This window comes from Melanotaenia boesemani, chromosome 6, assembly GCF_017639745.1.
Source record: "Melanotaenia boesemani isolate fMelBoe1 chromosome 6, fMelBoe1.pri, whole genome shotgun sequence".
Lineage (NCBI taxonomy): Eukaryota > Metazoa > Chordata > Actinopteri > Atheriniformes > Melanotaeniidae > Melanotaenia > Melanotaenia boesemani.
In genome coordinates this window covers 27,045,697-27,065,532 of record NC_055687.1, presented here as the reverse complement: position 1 = coordinate 27,065,532, position 19,836 = coordinate 27,045,697, and the positions used below count along the sequence as shown (strand labels likewise).

At 36.4% G+C, this 19,836-nt stretch overlaps 1 protein-coding gene across 1 annotated transcript in view; it reads left to right on the top strand.

The window, feature by feature from the left end:
• The window catches only part of LOC121641592 (CUB and sushi domain-containing protein 3-like), a 289,036-nt gene that overhangs the window by 13,454 nt on the left and 255,746 nt on the right, over positions 1-19,836 (top strand). The window contains exon 2 of the mRNA XM_041987820.1: positions 5,126-5,348. Coding sequence (XP_041843754.1) covers positions 5,126-5,348 — 223 coding nt within the window. The remainder of the gene's footprint in view (positions 1-5,125; positions 5,349-19,836) is intronic.

Below are 19,836 nucleotides of genomic sequence, written 5' to 3'. Positions count from 1 at the left end.
TTTCCTGTCTGTCTTTTGAGCTGTGAATGTGACAGTCTGTTATCAGCATCAGAAGTGGGACAGCACGGTAAAAGTGGTATTTCTGTGAATATATCCAAAAGGCAGGGGTAAACGTAGGTATTTCCAAAACAGCTGGGACCATTCTTGAGCTGTCGTTCAGGCAGCCCGGCTGCCTGCTAAGAGCCTTTGTCTCTGCCAGACTTATATGATATGATACAGATTTATATTTCTAAACCACATTTTCCCCACTGTGCAATCACAGCATGTTGTTAATTTGGTTTCTCATCGCAATTTATGGACAGCGTTGCAGCATGGCACTAACATGGGGTTCGGAAAAGACTCCGGGGATTGTGTTTCACGAATGAAGTGATGATAGAGGTCAGAGCGGGCGACTGAGCGGTGACAGTGGAATTCAAAGAAGACATACTGTGGGTCTAAGTGATAAATGAATTTAATGCATATTCTCTCTCACATACAAGGAATCACATGTTGTCTTCCCATTTTCCTTTGAAGGAACAAGATGAATGTTTACAGTGTTCTTTTTATAGATACAGCTTTTATGGAACTGACAGTGCTTAACATATTACAAGCTTGTATGATTCACAGCATTGAAAAGGGGGATTCTAATTCATAATAGGTAGCTTAGAAAAAGAAAAAAAAAACAAAGAAGGAAATAGATGGTGGTGGTGGTGGGGGCCAGGGGGTGGAGTTGCAGTGCAGGGAGGGAGATAGAGGTAAATAAAGACTCTGGAAACAATTCACAGAGGTTGGCCACGGGTAAAAAGATTGAGTGAGACAAACGGTTTAAGAAGTGGGAAGAAATGTCGTTGGTGTGAGACGGTTGTGAGACTGAGAGTGATGATGTGGGATGAGAGGAATATGAAACCAAATGAGTAGGAGAAAGTTGGAGAAAAGAAGCTGAGTCTTGGCAGTGACCATCTGTTCTGTCATCTTTTGGACATCAAAATTACTGTCTACACTACCAATGCTGAGGAGTTCATACAAACTGCATTATAGTGGCTGGCAAAAGTATTCACCATCCCTCTGAAGTCACACACTTAACGTCCATCTGTGTACAATCTAAGCATCACATGATCTCAGTATATAAACCCCTTTTCTGAAAGGCCCCTCTCCAACACCACCAATCAAGCAACACCATGAAAACCACTACTACCAAAATTCCACAGAGCCCCTTTAAATCCATCAAAACAGAATGTAAAGAATATGGCATCACAGCAAGCCTGCCTAGACATCATCTACCGAAGCTCACAAAATGATCAAGGAGAGCATTAATGAGAGAGATAACACAAAGATCAAAGGTGACTGTGAAGGCTTTGGAAGCCTCCTTAGTGGAAACTAACCGTGGGACCACTATAAGCTGCACACTCCATAAAGCTGGGCTTTATTTTTGGAAGAAGGTTTTCTGGTCATAAGAGACTAAAGCTGAACTTTTTGTGATCAAGGAAAGTGCAATGTCTGGTGCAAACCCAACATTTCTCTTCACACCAAGAACACTGTTAGCACAGTGAAACATGGTAGCGCCGGCATCTTGTTGTGGGTTTGCTTTTCATCAGCAGGGGCGAAGAAACTGATAAAAACTGGGGGAATGATGGATGGTGCTTAATACAGGGAAGTTCTTGCGGAAAACTTGTTTCAGTCTTCCAAATATCAGAGACCAGGATGAACGTTTTCCTTCCAGCAGGACAATGACACCAAGCACTGCTAAAATTTTATAATGAAATGTTTAAATGCATTTGAATAACCTAACATCCACTTAGTCCAGCCGAGAATCTGTGCCATGTCTTAAGATTGTATCCTATACTAAAAGAACTCATCCAGCTTGATTGAAGTAGATATTTGCTTTGAAGAATTGCCAAATTCCCAGTGACTGTATATGCCAAGATCATAAAACATTCCCTAAGTGACTTGAAGCTGCTATAACTGGAAAGGATGGATCTATAAATTACTGACTTTGGGAGGGTTAATTCACACCACTTTTCAATTTCCTACTTTTTGGCTAAAAAAACTTGCTTTTTACATTTCACTTCACATTTTATTTTATTTTCCATGAAAATAAATTTAAATGGCAGGTTATAACACAAATACAAATAAATAAATAAATAAATAAATAAATAAAAAATGGCAATTGGAAGAATATGTTTGCATGCCATTGAACCTTTAATAATTGACATTATTAATCTAATAAATAAAAATCTTGCAACATAAGAACTACAGGTCTATGAGAAAGCCTTAAGAGAAAAACCAAACAAAATGTGACTTTTACCCTGTAAATTGTGCCAGTCTAAGTGCTTCTGAGTCTAAAAAAAAGATTCACAAGTTTTTTTTTTCATGATCCTCAACAGGAGCTCTTCAGGTTTATGTTACCATTCAGTAATATGCAGTGCTCAGTTATTTGTGTTGTCACGTCAGATCTAGTTTACTTGATTTTCACTTACAGATATGTTGCACTGATTAAAAATGCATGTCTCAAATTTCATATATTCTTTACTTGGCTGTTTTAACTGTTTCACTCTAACAAACATCAAATCAAGTGTTAGAAGTAACCACCCTGCTGCAACATTTAAAGAGGAACTCAGAAATGAAGGATAAGTGGGATTAATGGGTTGGAGAGCTATGGATTTGTAAAGCTGCATACCTCAACTGGAGAGGATTATATTTATAACTTTCTGTAAGAAGTATCATCTGATGATGTTCTGTGTGAGCTGTATGGGGAGAACATCTTAATATCTTTATCTTTGCAAAATGCGGAGGGGTGGGGGCGTCTTTTTATAACATTGACAACTTCATTATTGTGAGGTGACAGTAGTAATCATACCAACATTCTGCCCCATCTCTCTAACTTCCTTCAAATCCATCGTGTGTACCATTGTTCTGTGATGACAACCAGATAAAATACAATTTAGGCAAAATTTATTCTAATCTTGTCGATTAGGATGGAGGAGATTACTTTTAAAAGACAGGAATCAGCGTTGATATACTGTCACATAGTACATGTCAGTCTTCTTTTTTATCCAATACCCTGCTTGGGAATGAAGTGAATGAAGTCTAAACTGGGCAAAACTACAACAGTGTACCTCTAGTTGGTTTTAACTGCAGTAATGAACATTTTAATAGGAAATTTTGGGTGACATTATGTCTTTACGTGTCTTTTATTAGCTCTTGAAAAAAGCACACAAGCAGTCTCTTATATAATTTAATACATTAAGTTGAAAACACATATGTTGTTGACTTTTTGTTAAAATTAAAGCAATGATCATGTAAACTTTTTAAACTGAAAAATGTGTAAAAACTAGGTAATAACAAATATCACATTAATCTTTCCCTTGCTGAAATCCATACATCATGTTGTCAAATGTCTCTGATCTACCCACAAAAAAATCTACATTTTCTACTTGTCATGACTTGGCTGGGTGATTGATGAGGCTTGTTCAGGTAATTGTGATATGTCAGAGAGCACTTGAATGCAGCCATAATGTGCTGTGTCACAGGTTGGATCATGTTGACCCTGTAGGCGGCGCATCAATGGCGCCATGATTACACGTTTGCTCTGTGGTGGCGGAAATAATTGCAACTTAGACATGCAACAACCCTTGGGGGAAATTTATCCCAGAACAGCAGCTCATCACTAGAAAAGACACCGTACATAAAATTGTGGATGCTTCTTATAAAGAGGTCAGGCTGCACTAATATAGGAGAGCTGAAGAGGTACTAACAATCAGAATAGTACATGAGAGCTTTGCACACTTTGCTGAGAATTCTGGATCAGGTTGGTTGTACTGCATGTGTACTGCATATTTTTCTGTTTACATTAGTGGCAGAGCTTAATAAAAAATAATTGAAATGAAACAGTTTGATAAGAGCAAAATTAATTACCAGTTTGTTTCACTGTTTTACAGCTTAACTGTTTGCTTGCATCAGTTTATTAGAAGGCAAACACATTATTGAGAAAAATAGCTCATGCCTGTCTAGTTAGAGGCCATTTGAATTGCATAGCTGCCATGTGATCTATAAGTTTTGCTTTGTTTTTCCATTCTCCAGTGTGTGTTTGGCCAACTCTATGCAAAACATCCTTTACCTACGAAGTGTGAAAAGCTAATTACACTAGGAGTAAATTGTAGAGAGTAAACCATGCATCTTAATTAAGTCTGAATTTCATTAGACAACACACAAGATAGCCTTGAATTAAAAAAAAATCACACATTTTGTACTGTGACACAGTGTGTATGGAAGCATGTCAATGTATTGGTGTGCAAGTGTTGCATTATATTGGATGTGGAGGAGTGGAAGGAAATGATTTTGTGCGAACAGGATTACAGGAAGGCCAATGATTTTTTTTGGTGCTGTTGAGTGTATGTTCAGATTGGCTAGCTGTAGCTATGCACATTTACATTATCACCACGACAGCTAGGCAAGAAATTAGATTACTGTAGTTTGACAGTGATAGTACAGCGTTTGACCTGATGTGTAAAGGGTATTGATTTTCAAGTAGCCAGTGCATTAAGGTGCAATGTTGTACTGTATCTAGTGGGTTGACAGTTAACAGCTTGCCGACCCTTACTGGATTCCCAGCTTGTTACTTCTCCCTGCAGCTCTCTAGGCTTCTGGTAAAAAAAAAAAAGAAAAAAGAAATAAACAAACAAACAAACAAAAAAAAAACATAGCAGGAATGATGCAGCCCAAGCGTTGCTCTTTTTTTAATTAAAGGATTAAAAGAAATGCCAGCATCAGGTGTTGGTTGTTTCTTTTTGATTTGAGCAGAAAACATAGATAAAAATTCATTTAGGTTGTCGGATGGTTGCCAGATTTCCCTCACAGCTTTTGCCAGCTGGCAGTTATGTGGAGTTTCCAAGCAATTAAATCTCATTTAAATAAATATTGACATAAGATGTATGGAGTTGTAACATATACAAAGGACTGCTTAAAATTTCATACAGTTTATTTATTGCTGTTTGAATATTTGCACCAAGAAAAGTGTAAAAATGGAGAACTCCCTCTGACTGCCTTTTTTAATGTCTTGTATAACTTTTTCCACCTTTTTGTAAAAAGGTGAAATAACATATTTTTAGTTCACTAGTCACCTAACATTTGTTCTCTTTCTCTCCAGGTTTTATCCATACTTGTGGAGGCACATTAAAAGGGAGGAATGGGACGATAGAAAGCCCCGGTTTTCCATATGGATATCCAAATGGAGCGAACTGTACCTGGGTGATTGTTGCTGAGGAGGGAAACAGGATTCATATAGTTTTTCAATCTTTCGCCGTGGAGGAGGAATATGACTTTTTATCTTTGTATGACGGGCATCCACACCCGGCTAACTTCAGGACGAGGTAAGGAAGTGGCCCTGAAGCCATGAACCTTGAAGGCTGAGTTAGAACGCTGGGAGGTGGGGATGAAGAGATGTGAGGCAGGACTGCCTTCAGTGATCACTTCTGATGGAAAGGTTATCTTTAATGTACACATGACAAAGACTATTTATTCTTATCAGGGAGGTGTCAAACAAGACAGGTGTTATGGGAGTGATGTGTGTCGGCTGTTTTATGATACAGTTTTATGTGCCAATGAAATGCTGTCTAAAAAAAGCCAGAGTTTTTCTCTGGGATTTGACATGTGAAAACCCCTTTTTTTCTGATTACAGAGAAAGCAGCTCATAAAAGTGCCAAAAACAGATTTGAAATTGAAGACATTTACTTCAGAGTTTGTGTGCACTTGACAGTCTGAGGTGCAGAAATGTTACTCCACGAAATAGTAGAAATATAAAGAAATTAGAGCTGTCTCTTTCACGAGATACTATTAAAATGATCGCACCTTCTAATTCCAAAGCAAAGAGATTCATCAACCATGATGCTCCAACCAGAATCCACTGCCTTATTTCTGGATGAACATGCTGTGCTGGCTTCAGCGATGGATAGGTCAGAGTTTTTTTTTTATTCAAATGCTTCACAGGAGGAGACAGAAGGGGGGATAAATATGAACATCAAACAGAAAGATTTCTGCTTGTTTGCTTTTGTTACTGAACAGGCAAACAACTGTGTGCTCAGTGCGCTTCTGGATTTTTACAAAAGTCTGACATTCATGGGCTGCAGAATTTTTAGCATCTTTGCAATTTTCATGTAGCCTTTTTAATATTTGCTGGAATTATTTGTTCCATCCTTTGTTTTTGACATTGAATAAAAAGCTGAGCACAATACAGTAAATGAATTTAAAAAAAGAAAAAAAAATACTTAAAGTTCATGATTTTTGATGCATAAAAATCAGTGTTGAACCCTCACAAAAGGTGTTATTAAGGATAATTTCGAGCAGAATTTACACAAAAACTGAAAAGATTGAGGTCTCATTGTGAAACTTTTGAACCAGTCACAGTGAAAAGATAATGTTTTAAAATCAATTCTCTATCAAACCAAATTGCTTAAAAACTAACTGTTAGAGTAAGCGAAGTTGACAGTTTAAAGTTAACAGTTTAAACTTTCTCCCTTAAGGATGGGTAATGATTTGTTGTCACCCACCCTGCAGAGGACAGGATGTGGTGGTCACAGCTCTGTGTGAAAAGGGTCATAAAGTGTTGTATGCTGATGTGTTTCCCTGTTTGAAGTTTGTGAGAACTCTGCTTGCTTTACTGAAGTGTGATAGCTGCTCAATAAAAAGGCTGTACTGGGGTTGAGACTTCGGAGTTGACACCAGACACTCTCTGAGTGCTGAACCACAGTCTCTCCCCATCGCGATGAAGCTGACTTCACTCTGAGTTCTTTGTGTCTTATTCTATGATGGAAAAATACCCATCACTAACTGCTCACAGAAAAATTGTGCTGTATTATGAGAAGATTATCTGAGCTGATAGAGAAACGTGGATACACACAGCTTTCAGACCTGTCAAAAGCTTCTTTTTTGTTTTCTTTTCAAAAGACATCTTAATGTCTGATTATCCATTTATATTGCAAGCATGCTTCTCCATCAGCAGGGAGAGTGGGGTCCGGCCTTTCACTATGAGACACTGAGAAACACCGCCAAATATTTTTTTTTAATATGTGCCAACTTCATTGGAAATGGGCTGGGGTTAGGTCACATGCTAATACAACAGAGGATAAATAGCTAGGAGTGGCAATAAAGGAGAAAAATATGCTGAATCACTGTTGATACTTTAGTAGTTGAATTATTGTGGATGCTTCAAAGATCAATCAGTATAATGCTTTTTCAAACCTTATAAAAGGTTTTTTCACTGTGCTCGTTTACTTCACTTGATTTATTCCACAGAGCTCACATATATAACTTTTGTCACATATAGCTGGCTTTGCTGTGTTTTCATATAGTGTCAAGAAGTTCATGTGATGTTGCACATGATTAAAATTCAGCAGTAACATACTGGCTCATATTTGTGAATTAGAGTGAATATACATTTTTATTATCACTAAAGTTTAGATTCAGTTAAGGGGCAAAACAACAGATTGATGTTTTATTGTAGGCTAAGATAAACATACTGGCTGTAAAATATAATCAGAACACTTTATATTGCCAGAATGTTTGCAGAAGAACCAACAATACAATTTCATTGACATGGTCAAACTTTAATCCATATTTTTGACAGATCAGCTTAATTAATATTAGTTCACACTGCAGGCCATGAAATTCCCCATTATTCCTGAATGCAGCCACAACAATGAGACCTGTATGGACAGCCATTTTGTTCTCAAATAAATTCATAAATATATACTGAAATTAATAAATATTTATATAGGCCAATAAAATGTACATTTTTCAATGGTCTATTTATTTTACTTATATTTATTACTTATTTAGGACATTTTTATTTCATAATGGTATTTTAATTGGTAATTTAAATGGACCCTTTGACACTTTTATATCTTAAAGGTATATTTATTTACTTAATGACACTTTTAGTGGCGGACGTTTGTGACCAATTAACCCATGCTCTATCACACCTGTGGCAGAGACCAAAAGGGTGCTGAGGAAACTGCGTGATCTAATTTCATTCAGTTTGGTTCTACTTCTTGAGGTCACAATTTCATTCAATATTGATTCTCAATTCAAATTGATTCAATTTAGTACAAAATAGTACTAATTTCAGGATCTATCCAAGTTCATTTAGTGCATCGAAAGCAGAGGTGAGCTTGGCAGCAGAGTGAAATGTATGTAAGTTTAAAGAATCTTAATTACTAAAAATGTTAGAATTGTATTACGAAAATAGACCATCTGTGGCAATACAAGCTCTTAAATAATAATAATAAGAAAAACAAGAGAAAACTAAAAGAAAAACCAAACAAAAACATGTACAATCAGGAGTAATACAGTGTAGAATAACTACATAAATCTGGGTGATTTCAACAGAAAGAAGTGTGGTTTCACTAATGAATAATTTATAAACAAGAGATTATAAATTCTCTACCTTGCTATAAATGTACACATTATTACAGTGACAAAGCATTTTATAACAACGGATAATATCATGTGTCTGAAATGTGAACAAGCATTTATGTCTACAAAAACAGCTTTGAATATTGCATGGCTTGTGATAACTTTGACATGAATCTCCAGCTTTTCCATTTTAATAAGTAAATTCAGCACTGTATACCAATGCTTTTGTCTTTGTACAGCTTTGGCTTTTTTCTTAGGAAAAAACAAAAGAAAAAACAAAAGAAAAATATGACTCACCAATTCTCAGTTGTTCCTTTCATAAAATGTGTGCCAAAAATTATAATCTTAAGTGAGTGGTAAGGTTTTGGTTGTGTCATTATCTTGTTAGGTGAAAGATCCTGGTTTGAATCCTGGCTATAGTTGTGCCAGTGTGAATTTTTTCTCCAGCATCCTCCTACCATCCAAGAACATGTTATTTTAGCTGGTGAAACATTCACCCTTGGAGTGAGTGGGGCTATTATGTCTGTTCTGGGGCTGGTCCTGTGATTGACTGGGCTGGACTGTTACTCGTTTGAGATTAATTAAGCATTTGATTACTGTTTTTTTAGAATTTGAAAAAAAGTAGTAACTTCAAACAAAACCAGTTTAGTGATTAGGAAGAAAGCTGTTTTCCTGTCTGCAGAGAAATCTGCATTATTGGACTGTACCGAATGTAGCCCTAGTTTTCAATAAGTCTCATTGCTGAGGCATGGACATAATCCTGACAAGAAGACATGAAAACAGTGTCAATAATTCAGTTATGCAATTTGATTTATATGAAGAAAGATATGGTCTAATGATTAAATCATAATATCTGTATGACAGCAAAAATCAGACAGCCTTTATAGGTTGTCCTGTTTATATGTAACTGCAGTGAAATATTGATCATGCAAAACATGGCCATTTCAAGATTATCAATGAATTAATTCCTATATTAGTGTAGATGTGTTTATATAGGTTTGGGCCAAGTTTTTTTTTTTTAATTTTACAGCTAATTATTGCAGGGCTCCTGCTGTTGACTACTAATTAAGAAAAATATTTCTTACTTTACTTACTTTACTTTAAAATCAATACTTGAAGTTTTAAATTCAGGCTAATAGCATTCTGTGTTTTATTTAACTTGTTATCCTTAATTTTACCGCTGCAGTAGTGACGTGTTGGCAGTGGTTGATAATGAACATGATAGTGCGGTGTAAAATACTGAGAATTTTGGCCACGTTTGTTGGATTGTAAGTGTAATTCTCAACTCAATTCTTCAACACACCTGAATCAGTTGGCTGAATTCCCTGTTGCCTAGAACAATCGTTAACTTTCTCCACTCAGAAATGGGGCAGAGGAGGTCTTCGTGAGCTATGGCGCTGCTAATCTGCCAAAAGCTAAAGTCTTACAGGTTAACTGTATCACCAGCACTGAAAAAGCGGGGCGGGTCTAGAACAAATGGAGAGCCATGCAGGGACACAATTAGACCTTAAAAATAATAAGTCCATGAAATAAAAGGGTCTTGATTTTAGAAGATCTGGTGGTTTTATAACTTTTAAATCATCTTCAAGAAATGTAACCAGTTTGAGACAAATATTATCACCAAGTAGGCAGTTGTTGAAATGATGCTGTCTAAATACTGCATTATGATCAAGAACATGGTAATGATGTTGATCATCATATAGCGCAACATTAAAAAAAAAAAAAAATCAAAGATATGTCTCTATTTGAATACACAAATTCATACTTTAACACTATTAACTTAATTTAATGTTTAGCAAAATTTCCTCAGTGGACATAAAATTAAAACACTAAAGTGACACATTTTGAATATATTTTTGATTAAATATATTTTTTCACTTTGAAATCAAGTCACATGCACAAGTAGTTTTACTGATAGCTTAACAGATATCACGCTGTGGGAACCGTTAAACTAAGTCTCAAATATTTAGCAATTTAGCAATTTTTCTTCTCTCACCAAAGAAGCTGTATGAGAAAACTTAACTCAATATGACAAAATTTCAAGGATGTATTTTATTAGAAAAGATTATTGAGATAGATGGAAGCATAAATTCTGCAAGTAATTTGTACAATACATATATCTGACAAGTTATTAGTATTAATGAATTCTTGCTGAAAAAACAGGGTAAAAAATTTCTGAAATGTGAAGTCAGAGATGAGATTGTGTTGTAGCTAATCCTGCCATTCAGAGAGAAGGAGGAAAAGCACAACTAATTCCCGTTGTGAGACAAAAGCAAATGGCACAAATTTTGATGGGTTTTTCCTGATCCAATCCAAAGCCATAAATAGAAATGTTCTTTTCTGTGTTTAAGTCACACTTTTGTTTTATAAAGTGCTGGATTTTCTCACAGTGTAGGACTATGTGGTGTCCTGCCAGAAAATGATAATTCCCAGAGTCTTTGGTGTGCCTGTAGGGCCCCATGTATACGCTAGTAGAACTGTTGCTCTTGGACAATTACTCCCCTCCAAAACACAAATTAATAAGACAAAGGGGAGAAATAAGGTTTATCATGTTTTTTTTACCATTTTGTTTAACACTGTCCAGGAAGATGCAGCACATAGTGTACTTTCTTGTCCTCTCTTCCAGCAGCTTGTTCTGAAAGACACTTATTCCCAAGTGGTAACTTCGAAAGTCATTCCTTTTGTACCTTATTTTTCTGTCCTTTCTCTGAATGTTTTTTTTTCTCAGAATGAAAAAGGTGGACATAATGACTGGCAACCCTGTTCTGTCCTCTTTCCCGCCCCCCTTCTCAGGGTATTTATAAATAGAAACCTTGATCAAGATTAAAGAGGCCTTTAATTTATTAATGCTATTAATTAATTAATTAAGGCTGAAATTCAAAGGGGAACAGGACAAAAGCGACAAAATTTTTAACTTGAAAAAGAATCGAAATCCCCATGATGGTCCTGATTAGTGTGTCTCCCCATTGATATATGTATTCTCTTTGCTCTGTGAAGTTTTCCCCATCCCTCTTTCTCACTGCTGAACTTACATACTGTTCAATTCTTCATGCCTAAGAATGGCTGGTTGAGCGCTCATTATTGTGCTGAAGAGAGTTCAGTAAAAAAGTGTTGGGTAATAATGCCTTTTAATAATAATCATAATGTTTCCATGCACAAATTGTGTTTTTATTAGGGTGGCTTTTAACTGTTATCGTTATACAGTTAAAGACACTAGAAGGCAATCAATCATTTTCTGGTATGAATGTTAAGTTATTAACTGCACACCTCTCCTTGAAATATATCATTGTTGAATTGGGCTTTATGAACAAATTTGCCCAACTTTGTAAGTTTATGCTACATTATTGTCTTACTGAAGCAATGCTGAACCTGAAATAACACACCTCCACCATGCACATTAGTATTTTAGTTTAAATTAAAATAAAAAAAAAAAAAAAAGAAACCCAGACCATTCTACAGTAAAAGTTACATAATTCTATTTTTTTCATAGTTTGCAGATATCATAGTAACCTTTATGTAATTTCAGCAAAAACAGAGGTTTCTGGCACCAGTTACCACCTAGATTAGTATTAGTTATTTGTCTACTTTTAGATTAACAATTTTTAGGTGAACTAGAATATCTTTGTATTGTAATTTGGTGTAGTTGTCATCTCTCTTGCCTGACCTGAAAATGGAAAATGACTTGACACAGTCGTACATCTTGTGAAAGGTTCTTTTGCAAAGATTGAACTGATTAAAATTAAATATATTCATCTGTGGCAACAAATTCCAACATTTATTAGTTAGTCTTATGTTATAATGCTTGACATGTGCTGTGGCAAAGTCACCTACTGCTTTGCCCAGAAGTCTGCTTCCTGTCTTTAGATAAATTTGAAAAATGGTAGATGCAGCAACTAACAATGTATTACAGGAAAGTTAAGAGACACAGGCTAATGGTACACCTAAGAAAAATTCACAAGCCAGCGTACAGGACAGAAAACTTTTGAACTATTGTATATCTTATCACTTCAAGTCTTTCAAATTTTTTCAATAATAAAGTGTCTTATTTAGCTGAAACAGATTTTCAAGGTGCCTGTCATTGATTTGGTGCTGAATTACAAATCATAATTTATTTTTTATTTATTTATTTTTTTCATAACAAAGACAAGGGGACTTGAAAGGAATGTCTAAAGAAAACTTGTAATGGATCACATGTGTGATTCATTTCTGTGTTGGGCTTTTTGTCTGTCCAGTATTTTAACATTTATTAAAGGTGAGTATTGACAGCATAGGTAACAATGATGGTTCAGATCTTTATGTTCAGAGCCTGTCAAAGTCAGAGAAAGAAAGAGCTCTGACTATTTCAGTCCATGAAATTTTTCTAGGCTGCTGTTTGTGTTTTGAATCTGAAACCTTTAGGCTATAGTCCCTGAGAGCAACACATGCTAGCAGCTTGTGGAAAGAAACAAATGCTAGCCACTGGTAAACAAAAACAACATGCTTGCACTCAGTAATGCAAGATGAAAACAAATACTGATAGTTATGTTTGTTATGTTATGTTTTTCCAGGAAATCCTTGTGCAGCCTGTTACACATAACCCCAATCAACCAGAATATTATTTTGGTTGTCAAAGCAAAGATGGTAACAGGACTTTGCTGTTGGTGTGTCAATTCAATATCTAAAAAAAGGTGCCCTGCCTACCTGCAGCATTTCACAATAGGCAGTGGGAAAACATTGTTGTTGAAAATACAGCCAAAGATGCTGAAAGCTTGCAAATATAGACCTTTGTCTTTGCTGAGAATGTAGGTCTCTGAGATAATAAATCATGACACAAACAAAGGTTGCTGTAAAAGCAATGCAAAGAGCACATGTTTCTGTTAATTAAAGTGCACTACCTACAAAAAGTCCATTTTAAGTAATTTGAGCACTTAAAAAAGAGTCTTCTTGGAGTCTTCAAGAATAAACTTATTTTGGTTCTTAAGTGAATGATAAATTCAATATCAACAGGGATAACCCATCACACAATGACAGATAAATGTTTTACCATAAATAATGAAGAGAATTGCATTTGATTCTAACGTACAATTTATTTAAAGTATTTAGTTTGTGATTTAAGATAATATTCATTAAGTGCAAGATGAGGTGTAACAGAGTGGCTAATCAGTAGTTGAAATAACTTTAAGTGCAAATAAAAATTAAAGGGCACTCATTATTGCTCAAGAAGAAACATTTTACTGTAAGAGAAGCAAAATTGTGGAATCCCAGAAGTGGTTTGTCACATAAAGACTAAACAAATGATGTCAAGGTTAAACCTGATTTAAATCCAGTTAAAATGCAAAACACATGAAATATCCAGATTTACACCAAATGAGATTTCGAAGCATAAAAACATATCAATGAAAAGATTATCATGAAAAAATAACATCCACAGTGAATCGCTTGTATGATTCTCAGAGAGAAACAACCCCGTACATGGCCTTTGTCCTGTAACCTGAGGATCCACAACTCTGGTCCTCGTGAGCTACTGTCTTACAGTTTCCCTGCTCCAACACACTGGACTCAAATGAAATGGATCTCCAACAGCTTGTAGTCAAATTCTACACAAGTCTAGTAACGACCCATTAATTTGAGTTAAGTGAGCTGCAGGAGGGATACGTCTTAAACCTGCAGGACCGTAGCTTATGAGGACTGGAGTTGGAGATCTCAGCTGTCACCTGTCAGACCCTGAGGTATTAAGTTTAAGCACATAAAAGTCATGACATTATCACAATACTAACATTCAGCCTTAGTGCTCACTGAGAAGGACTACAAACTAATCCGTGTGTGAGCGAGCAGCATGTCCTACTAATCAGCATTACTTGTATTGAAAGTTTGCTTGCCTCTCTTTCAAAGCAGCAGCCATTTATTAAGCTAAAATGATCCATTCTTCCATGTTCAAAGTGTTTGCAGACTGCACTGTCTAGCCTGCTCTCATTGGTCAGTCTATGAAGCCCCTCGCTGGTTGGCTGTAATGCCAGGCGACAGTGACAAAAATGTAACATTTTTCTATTTTCTTATATCACGTTGCAAGCCCCCGTGTGCACGTCTACATGAACAAGCGCAACATTTCACATGCATGAATGTCACCTGTCGCTTGGCTGGAGGAGGACAGCGATTTTCGCCTCAATACGCAGGTTCCATAGAAAATGAATGGAGGAGGAGCGACGTCGCCTCTTGTGTGTCGAGCCCATAAGAAGGTGGCTGGAGAGATTAGTTGGGTTGCCATTGTATTTTACTTGACCTTTACATATCCAGCAAACACTAAGCGATTTATTTAAAATTTCTCCATCTTTGCAAAAGCTAAAATGTTTCCACACACTGGACCGCAATAGTGGCTTAATAATTTCTCGCTAGGTGGCTTTTTCTCCCACCATCCGCCATGCTGTTTTGTTGTCTGCCATGCTGGCGCTTGGTCATGACGTCACTGACAGGCAGACTGAATCAAATCACGTTTAGTGCCTTTATCATTAAAAGTGCAAAACAGTCATCTCCAATCTAGAATAGAAGAAGTCAAACAGAGAGTGAGTGACGCAGAAGACAAAACACTTTGACATGAGAGAGCCCTCCACTACCTGCTTCACAGAGAAGCCAAGCTAACGGCCCGATGTGAGGACCTCGAGTCCAGAGCAAGGAGGAATCATTTATGCATATTTGGAGTAAAAGAAGGGGAAGAGAAGGACAATATGGTGAACTACATAAACAAGCTGATGTGCTCCTCTCTTGGCTTTCTGGATGACCTAAATTTATGTGTGGAAAGGGCACATTGCTCACTGACCATGAAACCCCAAAACCCCAGCCCTCCGAGGTCCATTGTTGTCCAATTCTCTGACTACAGACTCAAAGACAAGATTCTCCAACTAGCATGGAAGAGGTTTGAGGTAACATATCAAGATCAGTGGATCTTTTTGACCAGGACTACACTACAGAAGTGCTGAAGAAACGTAAGCAAATGTGGGAGGTGATTAAACAAATGCGGGAGAAGAAGGTGAAAGCCCAGTCTCCATTCTCTGCCCAGCTGAAAATCCACCTGGATTCTGGTGTGACAACCTTTACGACCATCGCGGATGGAGTCCCAGTCATCAGAGAGATGGGAATTAATGTAAAGGTAGAAGAACAAGAGAATCTCCTAAAGGAACTGATGCGTAACCACTGGGACATGTCACAAACTTCAAAGGCATCTGGACTAACGATGACCAACGCAGACGTGGAATTCTTTGTTCAAGATGAAAAATAAATGACATGCAATAGAAATGTAAGTAGTCTTACAATATTTCATAATTCTGCTGGCCTGGACTTCAGTTTAACATAAGAATGAAGAATGTATTGTAGAATGACTGACAACCAGAAGCAAAATGTACCAACAAGACTGTTAACTATGGGAGACTAGTTTAATTATTTAACACAATGGTGTCAATATGCTGATCTAGATTTAATTTCGTATAATAATATGTTTCTATTTCTTTTATTATTGAAAAAGAAAAAAAAGAGAGAGAGAAGGCTAGTTTACCTAACTACAAAAGATTAACAAAAATTGAAATCATGAAACATTATTCCTCCATTTTTTCTTGCTCTCCTTTCTCCTCTTTTTTAAAGGCCCACTTTTGGGTCTCCTTTTTTATTTATTAATCTTCTAGGCAACTTGAATTTAGAAAATCACTATTTAGATAGTTGTAGCACAGTAATTTTTGCCACAACTCTCCACTCTATTAGAAACTAAGTAGTTAGATGGTAGTTTCAGTAGTTTGTTGTTTGGAGGCCAGTTCAGGTGGTGTTGTATGATATTATACCATATCAGTAGTACATGTCATGTTTCATATGTTCTGTGTGGGTACCATATCAAATACTAAAACTCGTAAGTCCAGTGTAAATAAGGGTATTTGTATCCCTGTCAAACCCACATGAATAATCTGATGGTAACTACTTACAATGTCCGTGGTTTGAATCATTCTATCAAAAGAAAAAACATATCCAGTTAAAGAAACTGCAATACTCGATTGCTCTTTTACAGGAAACCCAATTATCTGATGCAGAGCACAAAAAATTAAAAAGGGAATGGGTGGGTCAAGTGTACAGTGCCTCCTTTCGGACAAAAGAGGAGTAGTGATCCTTATAGTGATAGTGACCTTCTCTTTAGACAAAGTTACCCAGGACACATTTGAGAGATGCGGATATCAGTTTTAAATATCTATGCCCCAAATGAATATGCCCAAAATTCTTTTTCACTTTAAGTATTGACTTAGATAAAGAAATTTACTTTAAATACTGAAGACTAAATGTTTCCTTGTTGACCAATCCGGAAGTTGTGCAAGCCCTAAAACATCACATGAAAGAATGTTTTGAGATAAATGACAACGCAGATGTAACACCAACAATTCTATGGGATGGAGCAAAGCCGGTAATTAGAGGAAGAATGATCCAGATTGCATCAAATTAAAAAAACAAAAACAAAACAAAACAAACAACAAAAAAAAGAAAAGAAAAAAAAAAAAGCCAGAAAGAACAAAGCAACCTTGAAAATGAAATAAAAAAACTAGAAATGGAACATTTCTGATTAAATATTCCTGCAATGGGACGAATTTTTGCTTTTGAGTGGTGTAAAAGTAACACCGGACCAAGTTACTGGCCTATTGGCAAACCATTAAAAAGGAAACAAAATAAAATTAAATAAATAAATAAATAAAAAAAAATAATAAAAAGCCTGAATATAGACATGCCCTTTGAATCATCTGTCTTTGTACTTGAAATCTTACCAAAAGATATTGAAAATATAAAAACGGCTTTCTATCAAACATGCTTCTTTTAATTGCTAAAACGGTGATGACAGTGTCATGGCTCAGGCCCCAGCCCCCTATGAATTTAAAAACTGAAGCCTTCTTGGAATATTGGTTATGAGGAAATTCATACCTTACCAACTAATATAAATAATATGTTAGTGATATGCAGTTTTCATGTGCATGTTTGTACTTATACATGTATATGTGTGGAAGTATATGTATATATGCAATCAATACTTTTTCTGGTAGTATATCTTTTATCTACCCGGACTCCTTTCTTTGTGGCCAAACAAACAGCGAAATATCAACCACTCTATATGTAGACTCTGCGAGCTGGATTATTAGGAGTAATTTCTTTTCAGTGCACTGGAATTATATACAAACACTGTGAATGATGATGTCTAGGAACAGCCCAATAGAGCATGCTTGTGTGGTATCACTGAACATTGGACTGTATAATTCATAACTATGTTGGTCAACTGAAAAAAACAAGTAAAAAAAAAAGAAAACACATCTAAACAAAATCTACCATGCTTCAATCGATTGTGTTATTTTCTAATATGCATAGAATCGATTGATTAGATTTTAAAATGATGTTAGCTTGGGATATGTAGTTTTCATTAACAACTTGCCAAGCGCAAATCGATGTGGTTGGATTATAGGAATATCTATCGATAGATCGTTGTACTAGATGAATCGTTACACCCCTAGGTAAGCCCTCACAGTGGCATTCAGTGCCTCAATGGAAAATGTGCAGCAATGTTGCTCAAACAACTGTGCTTCTAGCTGTGTGGCACCCACAAGGTGATCGGTGAAGGAGAACCTCTCTCTGGTGTGAGTCAGGATTGTGTCACAGACTTCATTACAGAGTCTCTGCTTCTCCTCGTCTTCCAAGGCTCTCCTTGGTTTGGTGGTTCCTGTAGCTTCTTGCTGCTGCTTTGAGATGACAACAACAATTTCTGTTAATGCATGTAAATATCGAAGCGTATGGTATCAGAAATATAAACATTTGGCTGTATTTTCTTTGCAATTAAGGTATTTTTCTACAGTACTAATATAGCTCTACAAATTTTGTTTATCATTATGACAAAGTTTTCTGTTGAGAAGACTTATCAGGTCTGCTTGTGAAGCTCTGGAGGGAATGTTTGATGAGTACTTCATCATTGTCCATCGGCATTTTCTGGTACAACATGTCAATGTGAGGCATGATTTTTTGAAAAGAGCTGCAGAAAAACACTGGAAATCCTCATCCTGCAGCATTCTCAGGAAGCCAGATACCTCCCTCGGTATGTTGCCGTCCAAAAAACCAGATATCCTGATGGTCAGAAAAAAAACAAAAACAAAAACAACAACAACCAAAAAACAAACAAACAAACAAAACAAACAAACAAACAAACAAAAAAAACAAACAAACAAAAACAAAAAAAAAACTCACTGCTGGGATGTGAGAAGTGGCTTGTTGCGTAACCAAATTCAGCTGATGTGCATAACAGTGCACACAATGAGCATTTTTTAAAATGCTCACAGATCTTTTGCTGCATTACTGCGAGCCTGCTCTCATCACACTAGTTTTATCACACGCTTGTGCTAGCAGCTGGTTTTGGCAGAGGATCCATCTTCCATGTGGGAGACCTAAGTTTGAATATTACCACTTTCAAGTTTGGTTCTTGGGCAAGACCCTTAACATTACTGCCTGATCACTGTAGGTCACTTTGGATAATCTGCTAAATGACTGTAATGTAATGCTGTGAGTTTCTTCTCATCACCACTAAAAAACAGTCCGTTTTGTCTGTAAAACAGTACACTGGTAAATGTATTTGAAATGGCATCTGCGCATCGACGTACCTCACCACGAACACCAGCTGCGTAACCAAATTCAGCTGATGTGCATAACAGTGCACACAATGAGCATTTTTAAAAATGCTCACAGATCTTTTGCTGCACACCAGCCCTACTGTTTTCCTTGAAAACAGTAGCGGTTTTCAGGTGCTTCGACTAATCCACAAAAACTGCCAGTGTTGTTTGAACCCTCACTGACCCATCTTGGCTAACTCAACCACTCCACAAAACTTCACATGGTCAGTGAGTCAGGATGTACTGGTTTCTGTTCACCTTATTGTTGTGACAGCGAACTGCTACCCGGTAGCTCTCATCAAATTCAGTAGAAATGTTCACACAGCCAAAAGTTGAAAACTTTAAACAACTGTCCATATGAATCTTGGACAACTCAAGTTTCTTTACCTTTTTAGACAGATGGTGCATGTCAGGCTACCTCACAGCTCGCTAGCCAGTTTTTCTGTTCATACCACTGCAGTGAAAATCTTCCATTATAAGATTTCCCACATTTTATGGAAACTTGCTTGATGTTAAGATTTGGTCTTGGTGGTCCTAATTGTTTTTTTTTTTACTAATTTATCTATGTTAGTTTGACGACTAAAGGGAAATTTTTCAGACACGATGGAACTGCTCCGACAATAAGTCATCTTTGACCTTGGATGCAGCTAGCTACACAACAGGCCAGGCTGGATAATATGTATGATGAAAGAAGGCAAGTGAAAAGCTTCTTGGAACCCATAGACATAGCAATATAGTGCATACTATTTTATAAAATAAATAATAATAATTATTATTATTATTATTATAAAAAAAAAAAAAA